The following is a 17,491-nucleotide window of genomic DNA, read 5'->3' on the forward strand; positions in this document are numbered from 1 at the left end:
ACAAAGTGAGAGAGTGGCATGGACATATATATACTACAAAATGTAAAATAGGTAGCTAGTGGGAAGCAGCCGCATAGCACAGGGAGATCAGCTCGGTGCTTTGTGACCACCTAGAGGGGTGGGATAGGGAGGGTGGGAGGGAGACGCAAGAGGGAGGGGTATGGGGATATATGTATACATATAGCTGATTCACTTTGTTATACAGCAGCAACTAACACAACAATGTAAAGCAATTATACTCCAAAAAAGATGTAAAAAAAAAAGACATTGGTGGTAAAACAAACAAACACACACTAATAGCTAAAATGGCCATTTCCTCTGGATACTGTTGGGATTTGAAATTCAGTCCAGTCATAATATTAATTTCTCTATATCAGATCTTACCATCCTAGATAATTGCTTGAGTTTTCTGTTAAATAATTTTTTTAATCTACACATTTAAAATCTAAGTTTTTGCACATAGTATAAATCTGAATTTCTCATATGACCAGAAGTTTTGGGTTATGGATATTTTATTACAGCTCTTTACTTCAGAGGTCGTTGGTCTGTAGCTCTATAAGATGGAAAGACAAGTGCTTATTGGTGAAAAGTAAAGAGATTCTGTTCTGAAAAGCTGTGTATGATTTTATATCTGTTAACGTGTTACAGTGTGTGTTTTATGCCTTTTATGTATTCGTGTATTTTTTCTCTTTATATTTTATACATATATATATATAATAATTTAACCAAGTAGTTTAAAATGTGATATGAGATGGTAGTACAACAATTTTGAAATCTTGAAAGATAAAACAGGAAACATTTGCTTGTATTTTTTTTTGCCTCAGAGTGTTTTGTTAATGAGACATTTTATACTGCCATAAACCCAGGGCAGTAATAAAGGTGTTGATTGATTTTTGGATGACAAGGGACTTCTCTAATTGCAGAATTTGACATTTGTGTCACTTCTGCTGTTTTAGGTGAGCAAGACGTGGAAGGTGATTGCAGAAGATGAAGTACTCTGGTACCGGCTGTGCCAGCAGGAAGGGCACCTTCCCGAGAGCAGCATCTCCGATTATTCTTGCTGGAAGCTCATCTTCCAAGAGTGCCGAGCCAAGGAACACATGTTAAGAACCAACTGGAAGGTAGGCAGTGGCCAATATCATTACCTGTAGGGGAATAGCCTGCAAGGACACAGGAATCCAAGCCTGGGATTAAACACCCGAGTCCTTCCAATTTCATCCTGAGATTAACTGCCAAAAACAAGGAGAGGAGGAGGATGGTGAGCGTCCCTTCAGCTGTTGGTGATTTGTTGCCCCTTTTGTTGCCCATTAGAGTATCTGCCCTTGTTTTCAAGCACACTCTTTGGGAGCGTCCTGTTGTCCTCTAGGAGAGGAGGGGCGAGACTGAGGATCCGGTCCCCTCGCCTCTGGTGGTCGGGGTCTTTAGGCTAGTGCTCAGTGCAGCCCCTTTTCACTGCCACCGTCTCCCTGGATGGACCAAGAAAGCACCACCTGAATACAAAAGAGGGGCTGAAAAATGCTATCTCCAGTAAATTCTAAGAGGGAGATCATTAAGCTTCTCTGAGTACTGTCTTCTCTTCCCTCACATAACCTATTGGCTTGCTTCCATAACATTTATCACTTCAAAATTTCTACAGAAATATTAGATCACAGCTATGAATTTGCACAGAACAGTGTTTCTGTAGAAAATAACTGTCAAGAACAGTGTTACATAAAGCTGTTTAAGGCATGACAAGACAGCAGTGTGGTGCCCGTTTCTTCCCACCTGGGTAGCTGGATATTCAGTTGGAAGGAAGGGACAGAACTGTATTCTTTCCCCTCCTGTAAAGGTCAATCCTAATAGACTTTGAGATTAACAAGCTTTTGCTCATTACTGATAGTGACATATTGCCTATGTGCATGTCTGTCCCCAGTCACCTCATAACCTGATTAGTGACCGATACTCTTGATCTGGGCAGCGTCACAGTTCCTAGCAAAGCTAATAAGACGTAGTGTTCCTCTAACTCGGGTTTCTCAACCCCAGCACTAGTGCCATTTGGGACCAATACTTTGCGGTGAGGCCTGTCCTGGGCATTGCAGGATCTTCCGCAGCATGTCCACCCTCTCCCCAGTATATGCCAGAAGCATTCTCTTCCTCCCCTCAGCTCTGACAACCAAAAAGTCTTCAGACCAGTCCGATGTCCCCTGAGGGCAAAATCAGCCCTGGGTGAGAACCATCCTTCTAAAGAGGATTAGCATAGCCATGCTTGGCCATGAAGACCCACCACTAAGTACAGATCCCTCTGGCCCCCGCTCTGTGTGTCCACTGCAGGTAATAAACTCGCGTGAGGGCCCCCTCGCCCTCTTGCCCATTGGCTTGGTTATGTCTGTGTGAAGGACATAAGTGAGAGCAGGCATTGGGTTTGCCAAAGCTGCTTAGACAGGCTGGGGGCCGGAAAGCAGAGGGTCTGACCCTGGCAGGAGGAGCCATAATTTAAGGAAAGCTTGAGAGTGAGGCGTTTACTAGGGCCTTTCTGTCTGGGAAGGAGGGATACTTTTGAGATTCGTGAGCATGAGAGCTGGAGATATTCCATGTACCCTGGCTTGAATTCATAAATGTCAGATTCTAAGAGAGAAAGCAGCAGCTGAGTTCTTTGTTTCCTCTTTGGTATTAGAAAGCTAGGGAGGGAAGCAGGTGCCCCCTCCTCATCCAGGCTGGAGGGGGCCGAAGTGAAGGGGTTTAAAGACCCGCCGCATAGCATCCAGCACTTAATGCCAGTATACAGATTACGTACAATCCAACTGAACGTCTGTTCTGTTGTTCTTCTCCAACAAACCCAAAGCCATGTGTTTGTTAAGTGCTCAATAAGAGGTCGTTGCTTGAATGACCTGGAGTCAAACTGCAGGGAGACTGGAGGGAGGCTTCTCTGTGGAGTGTCTCGGGCCCATTTCCTGCACTGTTATACCTGTGAGGACTACAGAAGTAAAATGTCAGATGATGACTCTTGCATTAACTGTAGTGATGGGATTCTTGTGATTCTAGAATGAAAGGAATTCTTATGAAAACATGAAAGGTAGTGCAGAGCAAGATGCTTTCCCTTTGTGTGCCTCTGATTTCTCATCTCTAATGTGGAGCTGAGAGTAGCTGCGCTCTTTGCGCCGTCGTGAGGATGACTGTCTAATGATATATCTAACACTCCTCCCACAGCGCGTGGCCTGTGTCTGCTGCTCAGTTAGCATCGGCCTTGGCACGCAGATGCTGTGGTTTGGTGCTATTCATGGTCAACCTCAGGATGGGTTGGGAAGGTGATTTGGTTTGGCATCTCCTAGGTTGGTGTTGGAGGAGGCTGAGAAGGGACCCCAGGGTTCTCAGTACTTCCACACAGGGGATGACCTGTGAATGCAGGAACTTACCTGGACCTGCAGGAACTTACCTGGACCTGCAGTTCAGAGCCCGCATGCAAATGATGTTCCTTTCCCTGGTGTTTGCATACACTCATTTCACTGTAGCATTCTAGGATCTCTCTAATCCAGAATACCAGTGTGGGGTTGGAGCCCTTGATGGGGAGGAAGCCATGTGATGAAACTTAGTGGAGGACGTGAGCACACAGGCCCTCTCCTTTTCTTTCAATAGCTTGTCCCTCAAAAGAGCTTTGCTGTTCTTGTCATTTTGGCTGTGGCCCTCGAACAGATGATTCTCAAGTCCTTCCATCCCCATGTCTCCACTAGCAGGACAGCCCCACTTGGATGTGTCCAGTTGTGTCCCTCAGCCTTGGACTTGGTCCTCGAGTTCAGTGAGATCACCATGTAGATCGTCTTGCACAGTGCCTGGAGTACAGCTGCTTAATAAACATTGGTTTTAATGGAACGGATGTCATCATCTGTCTCCTAATAATATAAATAGTAACTACCATTTATTGAAAACCTGCTGTGTGCTAAGAACTGTGCTTGCCACTTACACACACTATTTCTAATCCTTGTGCTGGTACAGCAAAGTTGAAATTATGGATGGCTTGGTATTTTTTTTAATTGAAGTATATAGTTGACTTGCAATATTGTTTCAGGTGTACAGCAAAGCAATTCCGTTATGTGTATGTATTTTTTGATGGCTTGGTATTCTTGAATACCTTTTATTCACACTTGCTTTTTGGCTTAACTGTCCTGCCCTGCCCTTTCCAACATCCCACATGTAAATACTTTCTATTCTTCAAGATTCCCTTTATTTTAAAAATAATTATTTTATTTATACATATTTTGAATCAGTAAATAAACAATCGTGATGCAGTAAATCAAAAGTCATAAAAGGGCATATACTGGAAAATACATCTCTTTCTCACCTCTCTCCACCTACCACCTAGTTCCCTCCTCAGGAGCAGCTGTGTTATGGGTTTTAGGGTTTCCTTTAAATACCCTTTCCATGAACCTCTGACCTCTCAGTCAGAAACAATGTCTTTTCTTTTCCCCATCCTGATTTTTATCTTGTATATACTTTTTCATTTTATTCTGAGAGCATTAATAAGGGGTGTTAACAGGTAAAATACCATTAACTACTTTCTCTCATCTGAACTGGACTTTTTAAATACACTTTATACATTTCTTTACTAGCAGCCCACTGCGGAGTGGAGTGGTTAACATCCTGTAATCCCCTCAAGGACAGGGCCCTCGTCTCGCGCATCCCGTGCCCAGTAGTTTCATTCAGTGTGTTTGTAACTCATAAATACATAGCTTAACATATTAGTTGTCTCTGTCCTTTCGAATGTCTTGATAACTATGGACACAGCCCATGCTGTAAAAAACTGCCATGAATGTAGTTGAGAGCGAAATGCTTTGTCTCCTGGCTATCCAGAGAGTAGTATAAACTGCACCCCCTTTTCTTATGCAGAATCGCAAAGGCGCCGTGAGTGAGCTGGAACACATTCCTGACGCGGTTTTATGTGATGTGCATTCTCACGATGGTGTTGTCATTGCTGGGTAAGCGAAAACAGTTTTTCAGTTAATATTCTTCATCCTAAGGTCTTTCACTTTTCATGGACCACCCTCTGCGTCCCAGCCACCTTATTCTCCCTTGGGAGTGCGTGCCTTCCCACTTATAGCCCTCGTGGAGATGGGCCGTCTCCATGACTCTGTATCCTCCAGTAGTTGAGAGCTCTGAAGCTAGTGGTGTGGAGCGGCTCTGTAATCCATTTGTGTCCATGCATCTTTTGAGCTTTTAAATCACTCTTATGGCATGTTCTGTTAGATTTTCATTAAGGCAAACAGTTTGTATTTTATGAAGACATAAAAAAGTCAAGCAATAATAATAAGTGTTGGCAGAAACAGGTGCTATTCTTTTTTTTTTTTTTTTTTGCGGTATGCGGGCCTCTCACTGCTGTGGCCTCTCCCGTTGTGGAACACAGGTTCCGGACGCGCAGGCTCAACGGCCATGGCTCACAGGCCCAGCCGCCCCGCGGCATGTGGGATCTTCCCAGACCAGGGCACGAACCCGTGTCCCCTGCATCGGCAGGCGGACTCTCAACCACTGCGCCACCAGGGAAGCCCCAGGTGCTATTCTTGATCTCTTGTTCTGAAGCCTTTATTATGAGGAAGGGCTGTGGCCACAGGTAATCTTCCTTCCCCACCACACAGTTCGTATTTGCAGTTAACTTGTCCTGAAATAGGCTTTTTGTTTGTCTCCATTGCCGAGAAATTTAATTCTAACTTCTGTGTGAATTCCTTTGGCTTCTGTTCCAAAAACCACTTTCATGAATTCTGCATATTTTATTACAGAGATGTTTTTATGTGTTTCTTTAATGTATAATAAGAAGATGACTTTCTTCTTGGATTAACAAGATGTCTTGAACTAGAGTCTCACATTGTGTACTTAATGCCATAGAGACCAGGACACTTAAACTTCTGAGTCTGGATTGACTTCGCAGTGAGACACCCAAAAGAGCTTTCTACCTGGAGGAGCAAACAAAAACAAACCTTGGACTTAACAGCTTAGTAGTAGGAGAGCCTTTTTCTTTAAAGAAAACTCTTTCCTTCAGAAGCATTCCTTAACTGAAATTTCCAAGAGTCAGATTATTTTAATATTTTGTGGTCCGTAGTACCTATGTAAAAGTATTTTGCTTCAAACAAGATAAGCCTTAGGAGGAACACTTTCCATTACCTTGTGTTTTACTGGCCATGATTTCGAGGCCAGTAAATACCCTTATTGGGAGTGCTATAGAACTATTACTTTTAGAAAAACTAATGGACCAGAAATCTAGAATTTTATCCCTTCAGTTATCAGTGTGGCTCTAGGCTTCTGCCCCTCATTGCTCAAGTATGGGCCTGAGAGCTCATGCTAGGTAAGATCCTTTTCACCTGCTAATTCTGAGATTCCTCAATAACTCCCAAAGGGACTGGGATCATTCTAGCTTAGAGAAGTCTCCTGGTGTGTCAGGGGCCTTTGAGGACAGACTATTGAGATTGAACTGAAAGAGTCATAAAAGGAATTAGAAATGAGACGATTCTCGAAAGCCAATTATGAATTTCTTATCTGGACACTAGTCCATATGCCAGTCCTTCTTTTCCTGCCTCTCCGTTCCCTCGAGGCCTGCTCAACATTACAGATTATGCCAGCACAAAGCAAAGCGATGGCAGAGTTTAGTGGATCGATAAGATGAAACTTGATCTGTGGGTCAGAGAGGCTCCTCATGGCCCCTCTTTCTAAGAGAACCTTAGTTTATGGCCTAGCATCAGATACTTCAATCTTGCTTGTATATAGAGCATTTTGTGTTTATCATTAAAATTTTATCTGGTGGTTACGATGCTTGTTTTCTGGGTCAGATCTTGAATCCCTTTTCATTTGAGACAGCGGTGTTTGTGGTTACCTCATTCCCAATCAATGTTGTATTCACCAGGCTTTCTGCAGTTATGTATCTCCAAGGAGCTTCTTAAAGAGACAGTGGCCATCTCACCATTTCCTTCTCTTTTACTTCTCTTGCATTTCTCCTATTTTTCTTCTTCCCTTCCTTCTTCTCTATTTTTTTACACAAGTAGAATCTGTTCAGACGCTTAGTTTTTTTATATCTGCAGCTAACCGATGTGACATTTTTGCATTTAAACCTGTAAAATTATTTTATATAATTGATGAAGATTATGTTGCAGAATCTTGCCCCAGCTTCTTCCCAGCTTTTCAGTCCTTTTGTGTAAATGTTCCTGGATTGGAACTGCATTGCTTAGGCTTAGACTAATTTGTGTCACACTTAAGCTTAGAGCGAACCCAGTCTCGGCTCTGCCTTACTCTTCTTTGCGCGCAGAACCAGGGCACCCTTCAGATGCGCATTCACTCGGAAACGTGGAGACACTCAAGTCCCTGTCCAGTGAAAGGACCGGGACGCCTCTTACCTGAGGCTTGTTTTTCCAGCAGAGGAAACAGACGTTATTCTCAAAGCTTTGGTCTTTCACTCTTGTCCATGAGTGTTTGCTTCCTTTCCTGTCTCATGGGTGATAGTTTTCCAGTTACCTTTTCCTGATGTTTGGAGCCTTTGAAATTTGTTTCCAACCTCCCTTTTTCCTCATTACTCTTCCCAGGGCACCTTTGGTTCCCTCCCCCCGCCCTGCCACACTGTCCTAGTCACCTCTGACCATGTCTTTTTTTTAACTTGAGATGCTGTTTCCATACCATAAAATCCACCCTTTTAAATTGTGTAAGTCAGTGATTTTTAGTATATTCACAAGGTTGTGTAACTGCCCACCGTTATCTAATTCTAGAACGTTTTCATTACCCCCGAAAGAAACCCAGTCCCCGTTTTTTCGCGCCCAGCTCAAGCCTTGCCTCCTCCCACAGGTTCCATGGGGTGCTAGCCTGTTAGCGCCCCACTGCCGCTCTGCCCCAGCGTCTACCCTCCTCACACCTCCGGAGGGGTGATTATCTGCAGCTTATAGGGCAGCTAATCACGTGGCCTTGAGGCTTCGCCTAAGCATTTTTGTCTTAACCTTACAGCCATGTATTTTTTTTCAGTTAATTTGTAAGCGTCTTTTAAAACTAGAGGTGATATATAATATTTCATTAAATGCTCTGTAGTACTAATACTTTTTTTTAGTCTGAAAAAAAGGATTAACATTTGATAGACTCCCTTCCCCCCACCTGTATACTCCATGTTACGTGGGAAGCTGGAGGAATTCCTAATTTCTTTTGTCTGTTCTCCGATTTCTTAGTTTTTTTCAACTTAGAATCATACAGCTTGAAACCCGGAAGGAACTTAGAGATTCTCTTCCGAAACACTCATTCTGGGTGAGGTAGCTGAGGCTCAGCAAGGTCCGGGGAGTGAGCTGGCAGCCGTGCCCTGCCTGCCTCGCTGTGCTTCTGCGGGGGGCGTGTGGAGAGCCGGGCCCCAGCGCTGCCTTCTGCAGCCCTCGCTCGCCACTCTGATGGCTTGGCTATTATAGCGTCACTTTGGTTTCTTTCATGGCATGTGTGGACCTTTCCTTTCTGTTAAAAATGAAAACAGTAGTAAAACCACATTGTCTTTGCAAAACTATTAGAAAGTGGAGACGAGAAATCCACCTAAACCCCAGCATGCTGCCACAATTCCCGTTGTGGCTTTTGGTGTGTACCGTTTAGTTTTCTGCCTGTTTTTTAATATTACTGGATTTAGGTGGATGGATTTTTATTTTTTCCAGATTAAGAAATTATTTTAGGGACTTCCCTGGCAGTCCAGTGGTTAAGACTCTGCACTTCCACTGCGGGGGGCACGGGTTCAATCCATGGGTGGGGAACTAGGATCCTGAATGCCGTGTGGCACAGCCAAAAAATTTTAAAAAAGAAATTATTTTAAAATGCCTTCATAATCCTCAACTTCTTTCCCATATAACTTTTTGCCTTGAAGTCTCTAAACCATCCCTCAAACCCGGTCTCCTGAGTGCACCTTCCTTTTTTTTGGTCAGTGCCATAAATAAAGATAAAGATCAAGAGTTTTATCTTGTTGCCTGTACCGTTTTCAAATGGTGGGGGCCATGTATAAAGCATGTTTGTAACCTCAGAGCCTAACACCAGTCCCAGCACCGAGGAAACTTTGGGGAAGGTATGTATAGAAGGAAAACTTCTTGCACTTCTGAGACCCTGTACTCTCTGAGCCTCCTTACCGCATCTTTGACTTACCAAGCTCTTAACTCTGGCCCTTGCTCGTGCCTCTCTGTGGTGTCATGTGGCCACCTAGCAGTGATATGCAGCATCCCAGAAAATACCAGAAACAGTGGTTTTCTTTGCTGGTCAGGTAAGTGGAAGTTCCTTCAACGGTGACTAAGTATGTAATTCAAATACAACCTTTACTTTGATTTTTTCTGGCTAAAATTTCCCATTTCTTTAACCTGAGAATAATTTGTGCTGAGAAGCCACCAATCTCTGCGATAAGCCACCTGTCTCTTTCTCTCAGAGCTCAGCCTGTGTCTGTGTTTTCTTTGTGGTCTGGTAGCGTTCCTGAAATGCGGTGAGGTTTAGCGTGTGTCTTCCTTGGATTTAGAAGAAGAGATGTTATCTAGAAAGTTGGTTGATAATAAGTGATTAGGAAGCATGGTGTTTGTTTCTTTGTTTTTGTTTGTTTGTGGTGAGAGCTCCGAGAATTTTAGAATGTCTCTCAAATTATACGTTTATCATTGAGGGAAAAGACTAGAAGGGACGAGGCTATGACGGCATCCCAGTCCTGTTTTGTGAGGCCTAGACCGTCCTCTTTCTCCACAGTTGCACTCTGGGAGTTAAGGGTGTTGAAAACAGATGACATCATGAGTTCAGAAGGGTCACATTATAACCTGAGATGTAGGTCTAGGTATAATTTGCCAGGAATATATTCGCTTTACTGCCATCTAGTGAAGGAGAGCATCTCGGGTAAAACTTGCCGGAGAAAGTCAAGCGGAGGGGCTCACTGGGAGCCTTGTGCCAGCTCTGCTAACCATTAAGCTATTAGCTCACGAGAAGCTTTTATCAGATGCCCAGGAGTATGCTGGTGTTTTGCAGTGAAGTCCCTCCTCACTGTCACTTAAGATTCATAAGTCTGAAGCGCTTCAGTTTGCGTAAGAAAGCATACTATTCACATTAGAGGACCATTCCCCGCCCCCCCCCGTTTTGGTTTTAAAAAACATCAAGCCCCCTCTTTGTGTCAAGGTTTTTCTCAGCACTCCTAAATGCCTCTCCTTCCGTTTTCTGCTGTGGTGATCTGCCTTTTTAGGGTGCAACTCCTGCCTTGACTGGAAGGAACAGTGACTGTGTATCCATGTTTCTTCTCTGTCAAGTGTGGTTGGAGGGAAAACTGGATCGTCTGATGTCACCAAGTGCTAGGTGTCTTCTTTCCCTGAAAAGTACTCAGTTGTCCTGTTTGGTCTCCTGCACTTCCTCCATCTCCATTCCCTCTGAGGCAAGTGACACCAAGCAAAACCACACACACGTCTCTAGCAGCCAAGTGACCTCTGGCTGTCGTTCTGGCTTTTATCCTTCCTAGAGCTCTGTCTGTCACAACCTGGACAGAGTCGAGAGGGTTGCCAGTCTTATGTAGACATGAAGCAACATTTTGAGCTTCCAGTTTATATATGTAAAATTTGGTGTCTGAATCTCTGGTTGGTTCACTTTGCCTATTGACACTTTATTGGAATGTTATCATTGTTTATAATTAAGAACTGTTGGAAAATAATAGTTCAGACACAGGCACGTGTCTAAGATAACTTGAAATATCTTGCTTTTAGCCATTTTTTCTCCACTTTTCCCAGTAATTAAAAATGTGCCTTTGTATTGACCATGTACCATGCCAAAATATGGCTTTGATCTGAAATAGTGTGTATTTGCCCTGAATTTTACAACACTTGCTATTCAGGAGCTGAGGACCTCAAGGATGGTGTTTGTAATACTCTAGCTTCATGTGAATGTATAAAAATGGATAATACATAGGATTAGTTTGAGGCTCTTGAGATGATAACAGATGCTTTGTAAATACAGATTGGTGATAAAAATTGCATTAGATAAATGTCACCCCATATTTATACTTACTAAGGACTTGCTTTCTGTCTTTCTCCTTTTTAAAAAACTGTTTCTCTTGGCAGTTCCTTTCAACCTTGCGTTATATAGACTTTGTGCTGCTGCTTATTATGACATTGGATTGTTTCCCATAAGGAATTCGATCATTACCCATTAGGGACCTCTTTTTATAAATACTTTTATTTTCTGCTGTGAGGTATATATGCTTTTCTGGTAAGTAAGTCTGAGGTAAGATATTGATAAGAGACCAGAGGAGAGCTTTACATTTATTATATCCTTAATGAAGGAGCTCCAGAATATCCTTAATAAATACTGGTGAACTCATGACTGCATTTATCCATCTCTGGTTCTCCAAGGAATAATGGGAAGGGCCACAGCTACAGTTACTCTGCATAATCATCATTGGCTCTGACTCTATTGATTGTGATTAACCAAGATGTATGGAAAACAGTTTTAAGTGTGTAGTGCATGGATCTCGTAAGGTCCATTAAGATGTTCATTATTTTTCAATTGATGCATCTTAAGCTGCACTTGATGTTTGTAGTAGTGCATTTCCACAGAAAGACTGCACCGTGGGATTGAGTTCATTTTGTTAATTGCATAATACAACACAGTCATGTTTCATAGAAAACAGTAAATACTCTTGCTTTCATTGATTTGTAATCTTTGGTATTACTAAAGAAAGTATGGAGTATGTGTGACTAGCTCCTAAAACCTCTGCATGTTAAGGGCATAATGAACATTTCTTGAAATGTGGGCACTGCACTTGTAGGGGCCTCTGCCTAATTGCTTTGTAGGCTTTAAACCACTTCCATCTTCTGAGTTTAAGTCAGAATCGTTCATTCAGTATGTACTAAGCACAGATGAATACTGCAGACACATTCCTTGCTGACGGGAGGGGTACACATCTCTTGCTTTCCTTGCTGAGGGGAGGGGTACACATCCCTTGCTCATAGGCCAAAGGGATACAGTTACAGGTGGTTACAGGACAGTGTGAGAGAGGTTAGGGTAGGGGAAGAGCGGGCACCCTAACACACTGGGGAGAGGCACCTAGTGTAGGCTCCAAGTCAGGCAGGGTTTCTCCTGAGAAGTGACTTCTCAGTTGAGTCTGGAAGGGATGACTAGGAGTTGGCCAGGCAGAGTTTTTATTTATTTATTTGGCTGCACCAGGTCTTAGTTGCGGCACGCAGGCTCCTTTAGTTGTGGCATTCGGCACCTAGTTCCCTGACCAGGGATCGAACCCGGGCCCCCTGCGTTGGGAGCGTGGAGTCTTACCCACTGGGCCACCAGGGAAGTCCCCAGGCAGAGTTTTGTATGGAGTAAGGACGCAAGTAACTTGCATAGATTCCATGGCTCCTCACTCCCAAACCAACGGTGGGCATGAAAAATCCATTACAGCATTTATTTTTCTGGTGAGTTGGATGGAATACAGCTTCAGAATCCTTCTCAACACAGGGCTGTAGGCAGCCACTACTGATTTATTGGATTTGACACACAAATGAAACCATTTGCTGTTCCTGGCCTGAGGCCTCATAACAAGGCTCCTTTTGGCTGCTGTGAGTACTTGATCAGAATAGACTTGTGACTTTGGGGGTGGCTCTGTGACTGTGGTCCTGTAGAGGGTGAAGTTTTACCAGCCATCCCACATGTGCTCCCACATCACCTGTGAAGCATGTGTAGGCGGCACCTTTGCATCTGCCCAGTCCCACGCCCCTTGCCAGCATACTGAGCTTTTTTGTTGTTGGCTTCTTGCCTTCCAGTTGAGCTGTAGTGGTAGAATTGATGAGTTAGGGTCAGGGGCTATGTCCGGCAAGCCTGAGTCACAGTATTGAAAACAGTAAATTCCTTATATTGCACTTAAATGGGGATGGTTCTTAAAAGCCGTATGTGTTTACAGACACTCATCGGAGGAGGCAGAGTGACTTGTTGGCTAGAGCAGCAGTTAGAGAAAAGCCTGGGGACCCGGTTTGACCCCAGCTGTGTCATTAAAATGTTTCTTGTGACCTTGGGTAAGTCACTTAACCTGACTACCAGATTCTTAAAACAGTGCCCCAGGTTGTTGTGAAGAGCCTTGAAAAAAATTTTTTTAGCAAATCACTGGCAGCTGGAAGCAAAATGGAACCATCCCCCCACAGCTCCCACCTGCTTGGCTCCTTAGAGGAGGAGAAAGGTTCAAGGTGGTTTGCAGCTGTACAGCACTTCTTCCATTTTCTTCAGGTCTCCTAGTCCAAATAAGTAGTCTGCTTATTGGAAATGTACTAGTTAATGAAAGCTCTTCCACGGTAAATCATTTTAAATTGGCAGTTGCTCTGGTGTGCCGAGCTTGAAAGAGGCTCTATTCCCATTCTTTCAGCAAAAAATCAGCTGTGGTCTCTGACCTATTTATTTGGAGGTAAACTCAACGTTGCCAAGCATAAAAAAAGACTGGGAAAAGCATACAGCTTCACTGGTCCGTGCCGTGGGCCGGGACGTCCTTACTCGTTTGGAAAAGGCTTCTTTCTTCCTTAGTTTTTCTTTAGCGTTCTTACATCAGCTAATATGTTAGTCTTAGTTGTACTTTGCACAGACACTAATTAGAGAGCCATCAACATTGGGGTCCAAAGGCTTACTGACAATGCAACTGTCATAGTGGTGTCTTAATTGGTTGAGTGTAATTGTCATTAGGCAGCCATAAAGACATCTGGAGCTCTGGAGAAGAATCAGCCCTTTTCCCTACCTCCCTTTCCTATCTGTTCTTGCTTCTCCTGGCCAACGTTATTAAGCGCTTTTAGATCACATTTAGAGTTTGGTCCAGGTCCCTCTGCCCCAACCAGTGTTTTAACCTCATGAAAATGTCTGTTTCTTTAGCACGAGTTCATTAACACAGTCTGAGCACCACTGCTATGGTTGCTTTCATGTGTTAGATTTTAGAGCCTATTGCTGAGTCATCGTGTAGTACCTGCTGAAATGGGATATTTATTCTCTTTTCCCATCATAAAGGAGACACCGAGTCTTTTATATTTGCCTTGTGAGTTGCTTTGCAGCATTTATGCTATTATCATGCTTTTTAGCCATGAAGAATGGAGTTGATTTAAACGGATATATATGGAAAATTTCATGTTTACCAAAATAATTTAGCTTATTCCGTGTTTTATAGAGAGGTTTTAATCAGTTTGGAAGTAAATGCAAGAAGTCTGACGCATCTCGATGCACGCATTCCGGTGTTTCACTGATCATTAGCACTAGAAGGTGGGCAGCAGAAAGAAAAGGAGATGCCACTCAAAGCAGCTGGGGACCCCCTTCTTTCAGCTGTGTGTAAGGCACTGTGATGGAGGCTGTGGCATTGAGGTAGGGCGTTCACGAGGACTTCACGGTCAGGGTGAGGAGACGTGGGATGTAGCAGTGAACGCCATTTCTTCAGGTCCAAGGGCGCAGTAGTTGAGTCAGAGAGGCTTCATGGAGGAGGAGGGCCTGGGCTAGGCCTTGAGACGTTGGTGGGCTTGAGTGAGGTAGGTTGTTCTCAATCTTGGTGGCACGTTGGGAAACACTGTTGTCTGGTTCCACCCCCAGAGAGTCAGATTTCATTGATCTGGTGTGCCCTTGGGTATTGGGAGTTTTAAAAGCATCCCAGGTAACTCTAATGTGTAGCCAAGGTTGACCCACCCAGCTGGTTCATGGGGAGGGAAGGGGCTCCAGAAAGGTGGAGCCAAGGTGCAGAGACACCTATGGTGTGGAAGCCAGTGAACGGCAGGCCTGGCTAGAGGCCAGCTCATGCTAAGGAAGAGGAGAAAGTGAGGCTGGAAGAGGGGTGGAGGCCAGTTTGTGGAGAGTTCTCAGTGCCTGGCCGGTAGTTAAAGCTTCATTCAGTGTGGTGTTGAGGCCTCAGGATTACAGAGGGCTTCCTAGGTGTCAAGTACTATCGTAGTTCTACTGTTCTGGTCACTGGATCAACATCAGTGAGCAAGACCCAACCCCTGACCTTAGAAGCTTGTGGGTTCGTAGGGGAGACGAACAGTCAGATGACTACACACGTACTCACACAGTTGCCACTCGAGGAAAGTCTAGGCCGCTGTCATGGTAGATGATAAGGCTCAGGGTCTAGTGTGGAGAGAGAGGGAGAGAGATCCGCGTAGTCAGGTATTTTTGAGGGCTTGGCTGGTGCGGGGCTGGCTGCAGGTGGGCGAGGCTCAGGAGTGAGGAGGCTGCCGTGGGGCGGCCGGGAGCTGATGCGGGAGTGGGACCTGCTGGCAGACGGGGAACGAGAAGGGCAGGAAGGGCGTGCTGACCGCATGTGTAGCAGTGTGGGTGGCCAGGGAAGGAGGTATGGAGGAGCCCCTCGGTTTTGTACCAGTGACCTGGGATGGATGCTGTCACCGACAGAATCAGGAACTTGCAACAGGCCAGTCTGGTTGTGGGCTGAGGCTTTTTGAGGAGAGCACGTGTTTAATTTTAGGTGGGTGGAATGGCAGTGGGAAGGGGACAGCCGCATGGAAGAAGAGGCTGGTCAGGAGCCTTTTCGATGTTAAAAGATGCTCCTCTCTGGGTGACCTCTGCCCTCCGTCTCTCCTCTTCCCCAAAAGAGAGAGACACATTGTATTTCATAGCTCACGGTTGTGTGGTTCAGCAGTTTTTCAAGTTTTGGTTTGGTGGTTGTTGCTTTACCTTGGAACCCCTTGTGTAAAGGGAGCTTGCGGATGGTGGCTCTCAGGCCACCCAAATCCTGTCCTCTGTATCCACTAAGGGGGCACCTCAGAGGACCACGTGAAGACGGCTGGTGTGGTCCCATATGCAGGTCATAAGAAACAGAGTGACCAAGACTGATGGAAAGTACATACGTTTTCCTGGTTTGTGTACTTCTTTCTCTCAAAGTTCCTGAGTCCTCTGATCTCCTGAGTTCCCTCTGTCTTTCACTTACCTTCTCTGTATTTCTGAAAGATGTTGCCATCCTTCTTACCCTTCTTTTCTGAATTGGCCGGTTCCTTTCACATAGAATTTAACCTTAAGAATCTAATAATCATACACAGACTAGAAATTCAGCCACGTTATCTCTGTTGAGTGTCTCTGTTGCTAAGCATGTGGCCTTATTGCAGGGAATGCTGGAGTCATTTTCAGGGTGTCAGGGTGAGCCTGGTAGCTTTGGTGCAGTGCAGTGTGTGTTCTTATGGAGGTTTCCTCATTGAAGGTGATATGGAGCTCTGCCTGGAGGGTCTGGGAGCCAGCGGCCGTGGCGATATCAATAGCTGCCTTTGCTTGTGCATCGCCAGGTGTAATGACACTCATGGAGTGAGCGTTTCTCTTTACTGGAGGATCAGTGGTCAAACAGAGGCCCATCAGTCCAGTTTTAGAAAGCACGTCTCTCCTATTTGCCTCTTTACACTACGCATACACTCTCCAGTCACTGTCCTACAGGGAGAGAGTCCAGTGCTCCAACCTAGAGAATGTGTGTGACAGGATGGCCTTTGAATTCATAATGTACGTATTTGCTGTCAACTAATAATTTGAGGGAAACACTGCTACATTTAGTAAATGAAGCATTCCTGAATCAGAATATTCCCAGTTTCTTTATTAAGAAACCTCACATGAGAAATTCATCTATAACCACTTCATAGATGCATCATGTCATAGACTTAAGTAATTAAATAAATCTTGGAGTTATCTTGTTCGATTCTACACTTGTAATATGAGATCAAAGAAGGAACTATGGCTTGGCCTCAGGAAGACTGAACACCTTTACAGTTGTCTGCCTTTCTCTGTGTTTGTGTGGGTTCATCATGAGACTCTTACCCCGTTTCTTTTTTTTTTTTAATCTTTATTGGAGTATAATTGCTTCACAGTGCTATGTTAGTTTCTGTTGTACAACAGAGTGAATCAGCCATATGCATACATATATCCCCATATCCCCTCCCTCTTGAGCCTCCCTCTAGGTCGTCACAAAGCACCGAGCTGATCTCCCTGTACTCAGCCATCAAAAGAAAGAAAATTGAGCTATTTGTAGTGAGGTGGGTGGACCTAGAGTCTGTCATGCAGAGTGAAATGAGAAAGAGAAAAACAAATACCGTACGCTAACGCATGTATATGAAATCTAAAAAAAAAAAAAAAAAAAATGGTACTGATGAACCTAGTGGCAGGGCGGGAATAAAGACGTAGACATAGAGAATGGACTTGAGGACACGGGGCCGGAGGGGGGAGGTGGAAGCTGGGGTGAAGTGAGAGGAGCATCGATATACATACATTACCCCGTTTCTAACGTGCTTTCCCACCGTTGCTTTACATGTTGAATCAAACCCCCTGTAGCAGATGTGAAGAACTTAGCGTACACACCTCAGTGGCAGCCAGCGCACCACCTCATCATCTGGCCGTTCCATTATCTTCGGGGCCCGGTGTCTGCGCAGGTTCTGGCCCTGCCTTGGCGTTGATGGAGTGAGGCATTTGCTGCAGTGGCAGGTGTAATCGGAGAGAGTGAGCGCTCCTGTCCTCTAAGCGGGCGAAACCGGGGTGTGTCATACATGTTGGCAAGAGCTTTTCATGAGAAGGCAGCACTGTC

General features: G+C 44.6%; 1 protein-coding gene across 1 annotated transcript in view; it reads left to right on the forward strand.

Moving 5' to 3' along the window:
• Positions 1 to 17,491, forward strand: part of FBXW8 (F-box and WD repeat domain containing 8) — a 112,886-nt gene that overhangs the window by 26,384 nt on the left and 69,011 nt on the right. The window contains exons 3-4 of the mRNA XM_067700744.1: positions 957 to 1,121; positions 4,861 to 4,949. Coding sequence (XP_067556845.1) covers positions 957 to 1,121; positions 4,861 to 4,949 — 254 coding nt within the window. The remainder of the gene's footprint in view (positions 1 to 956; positions 1,122 to 4,860; positions 4,950 to 17,491) is intronic.

Source organism: Pseudorca crassidens, chromosome 12 (assembly GCF_039906515.1).
Source record: "Pseudorca crassidens isolate mPseCra1 chromosome 12, mPseCra1.hap1, whole genome shotgun sequence".
Classification (NCBI taxonomy): Eukaryota; Metazoa; Chordata; class Mammalia; order Artiodactyla; family Delphinidae; genus Pseudorca; species Pseudorca crassidens.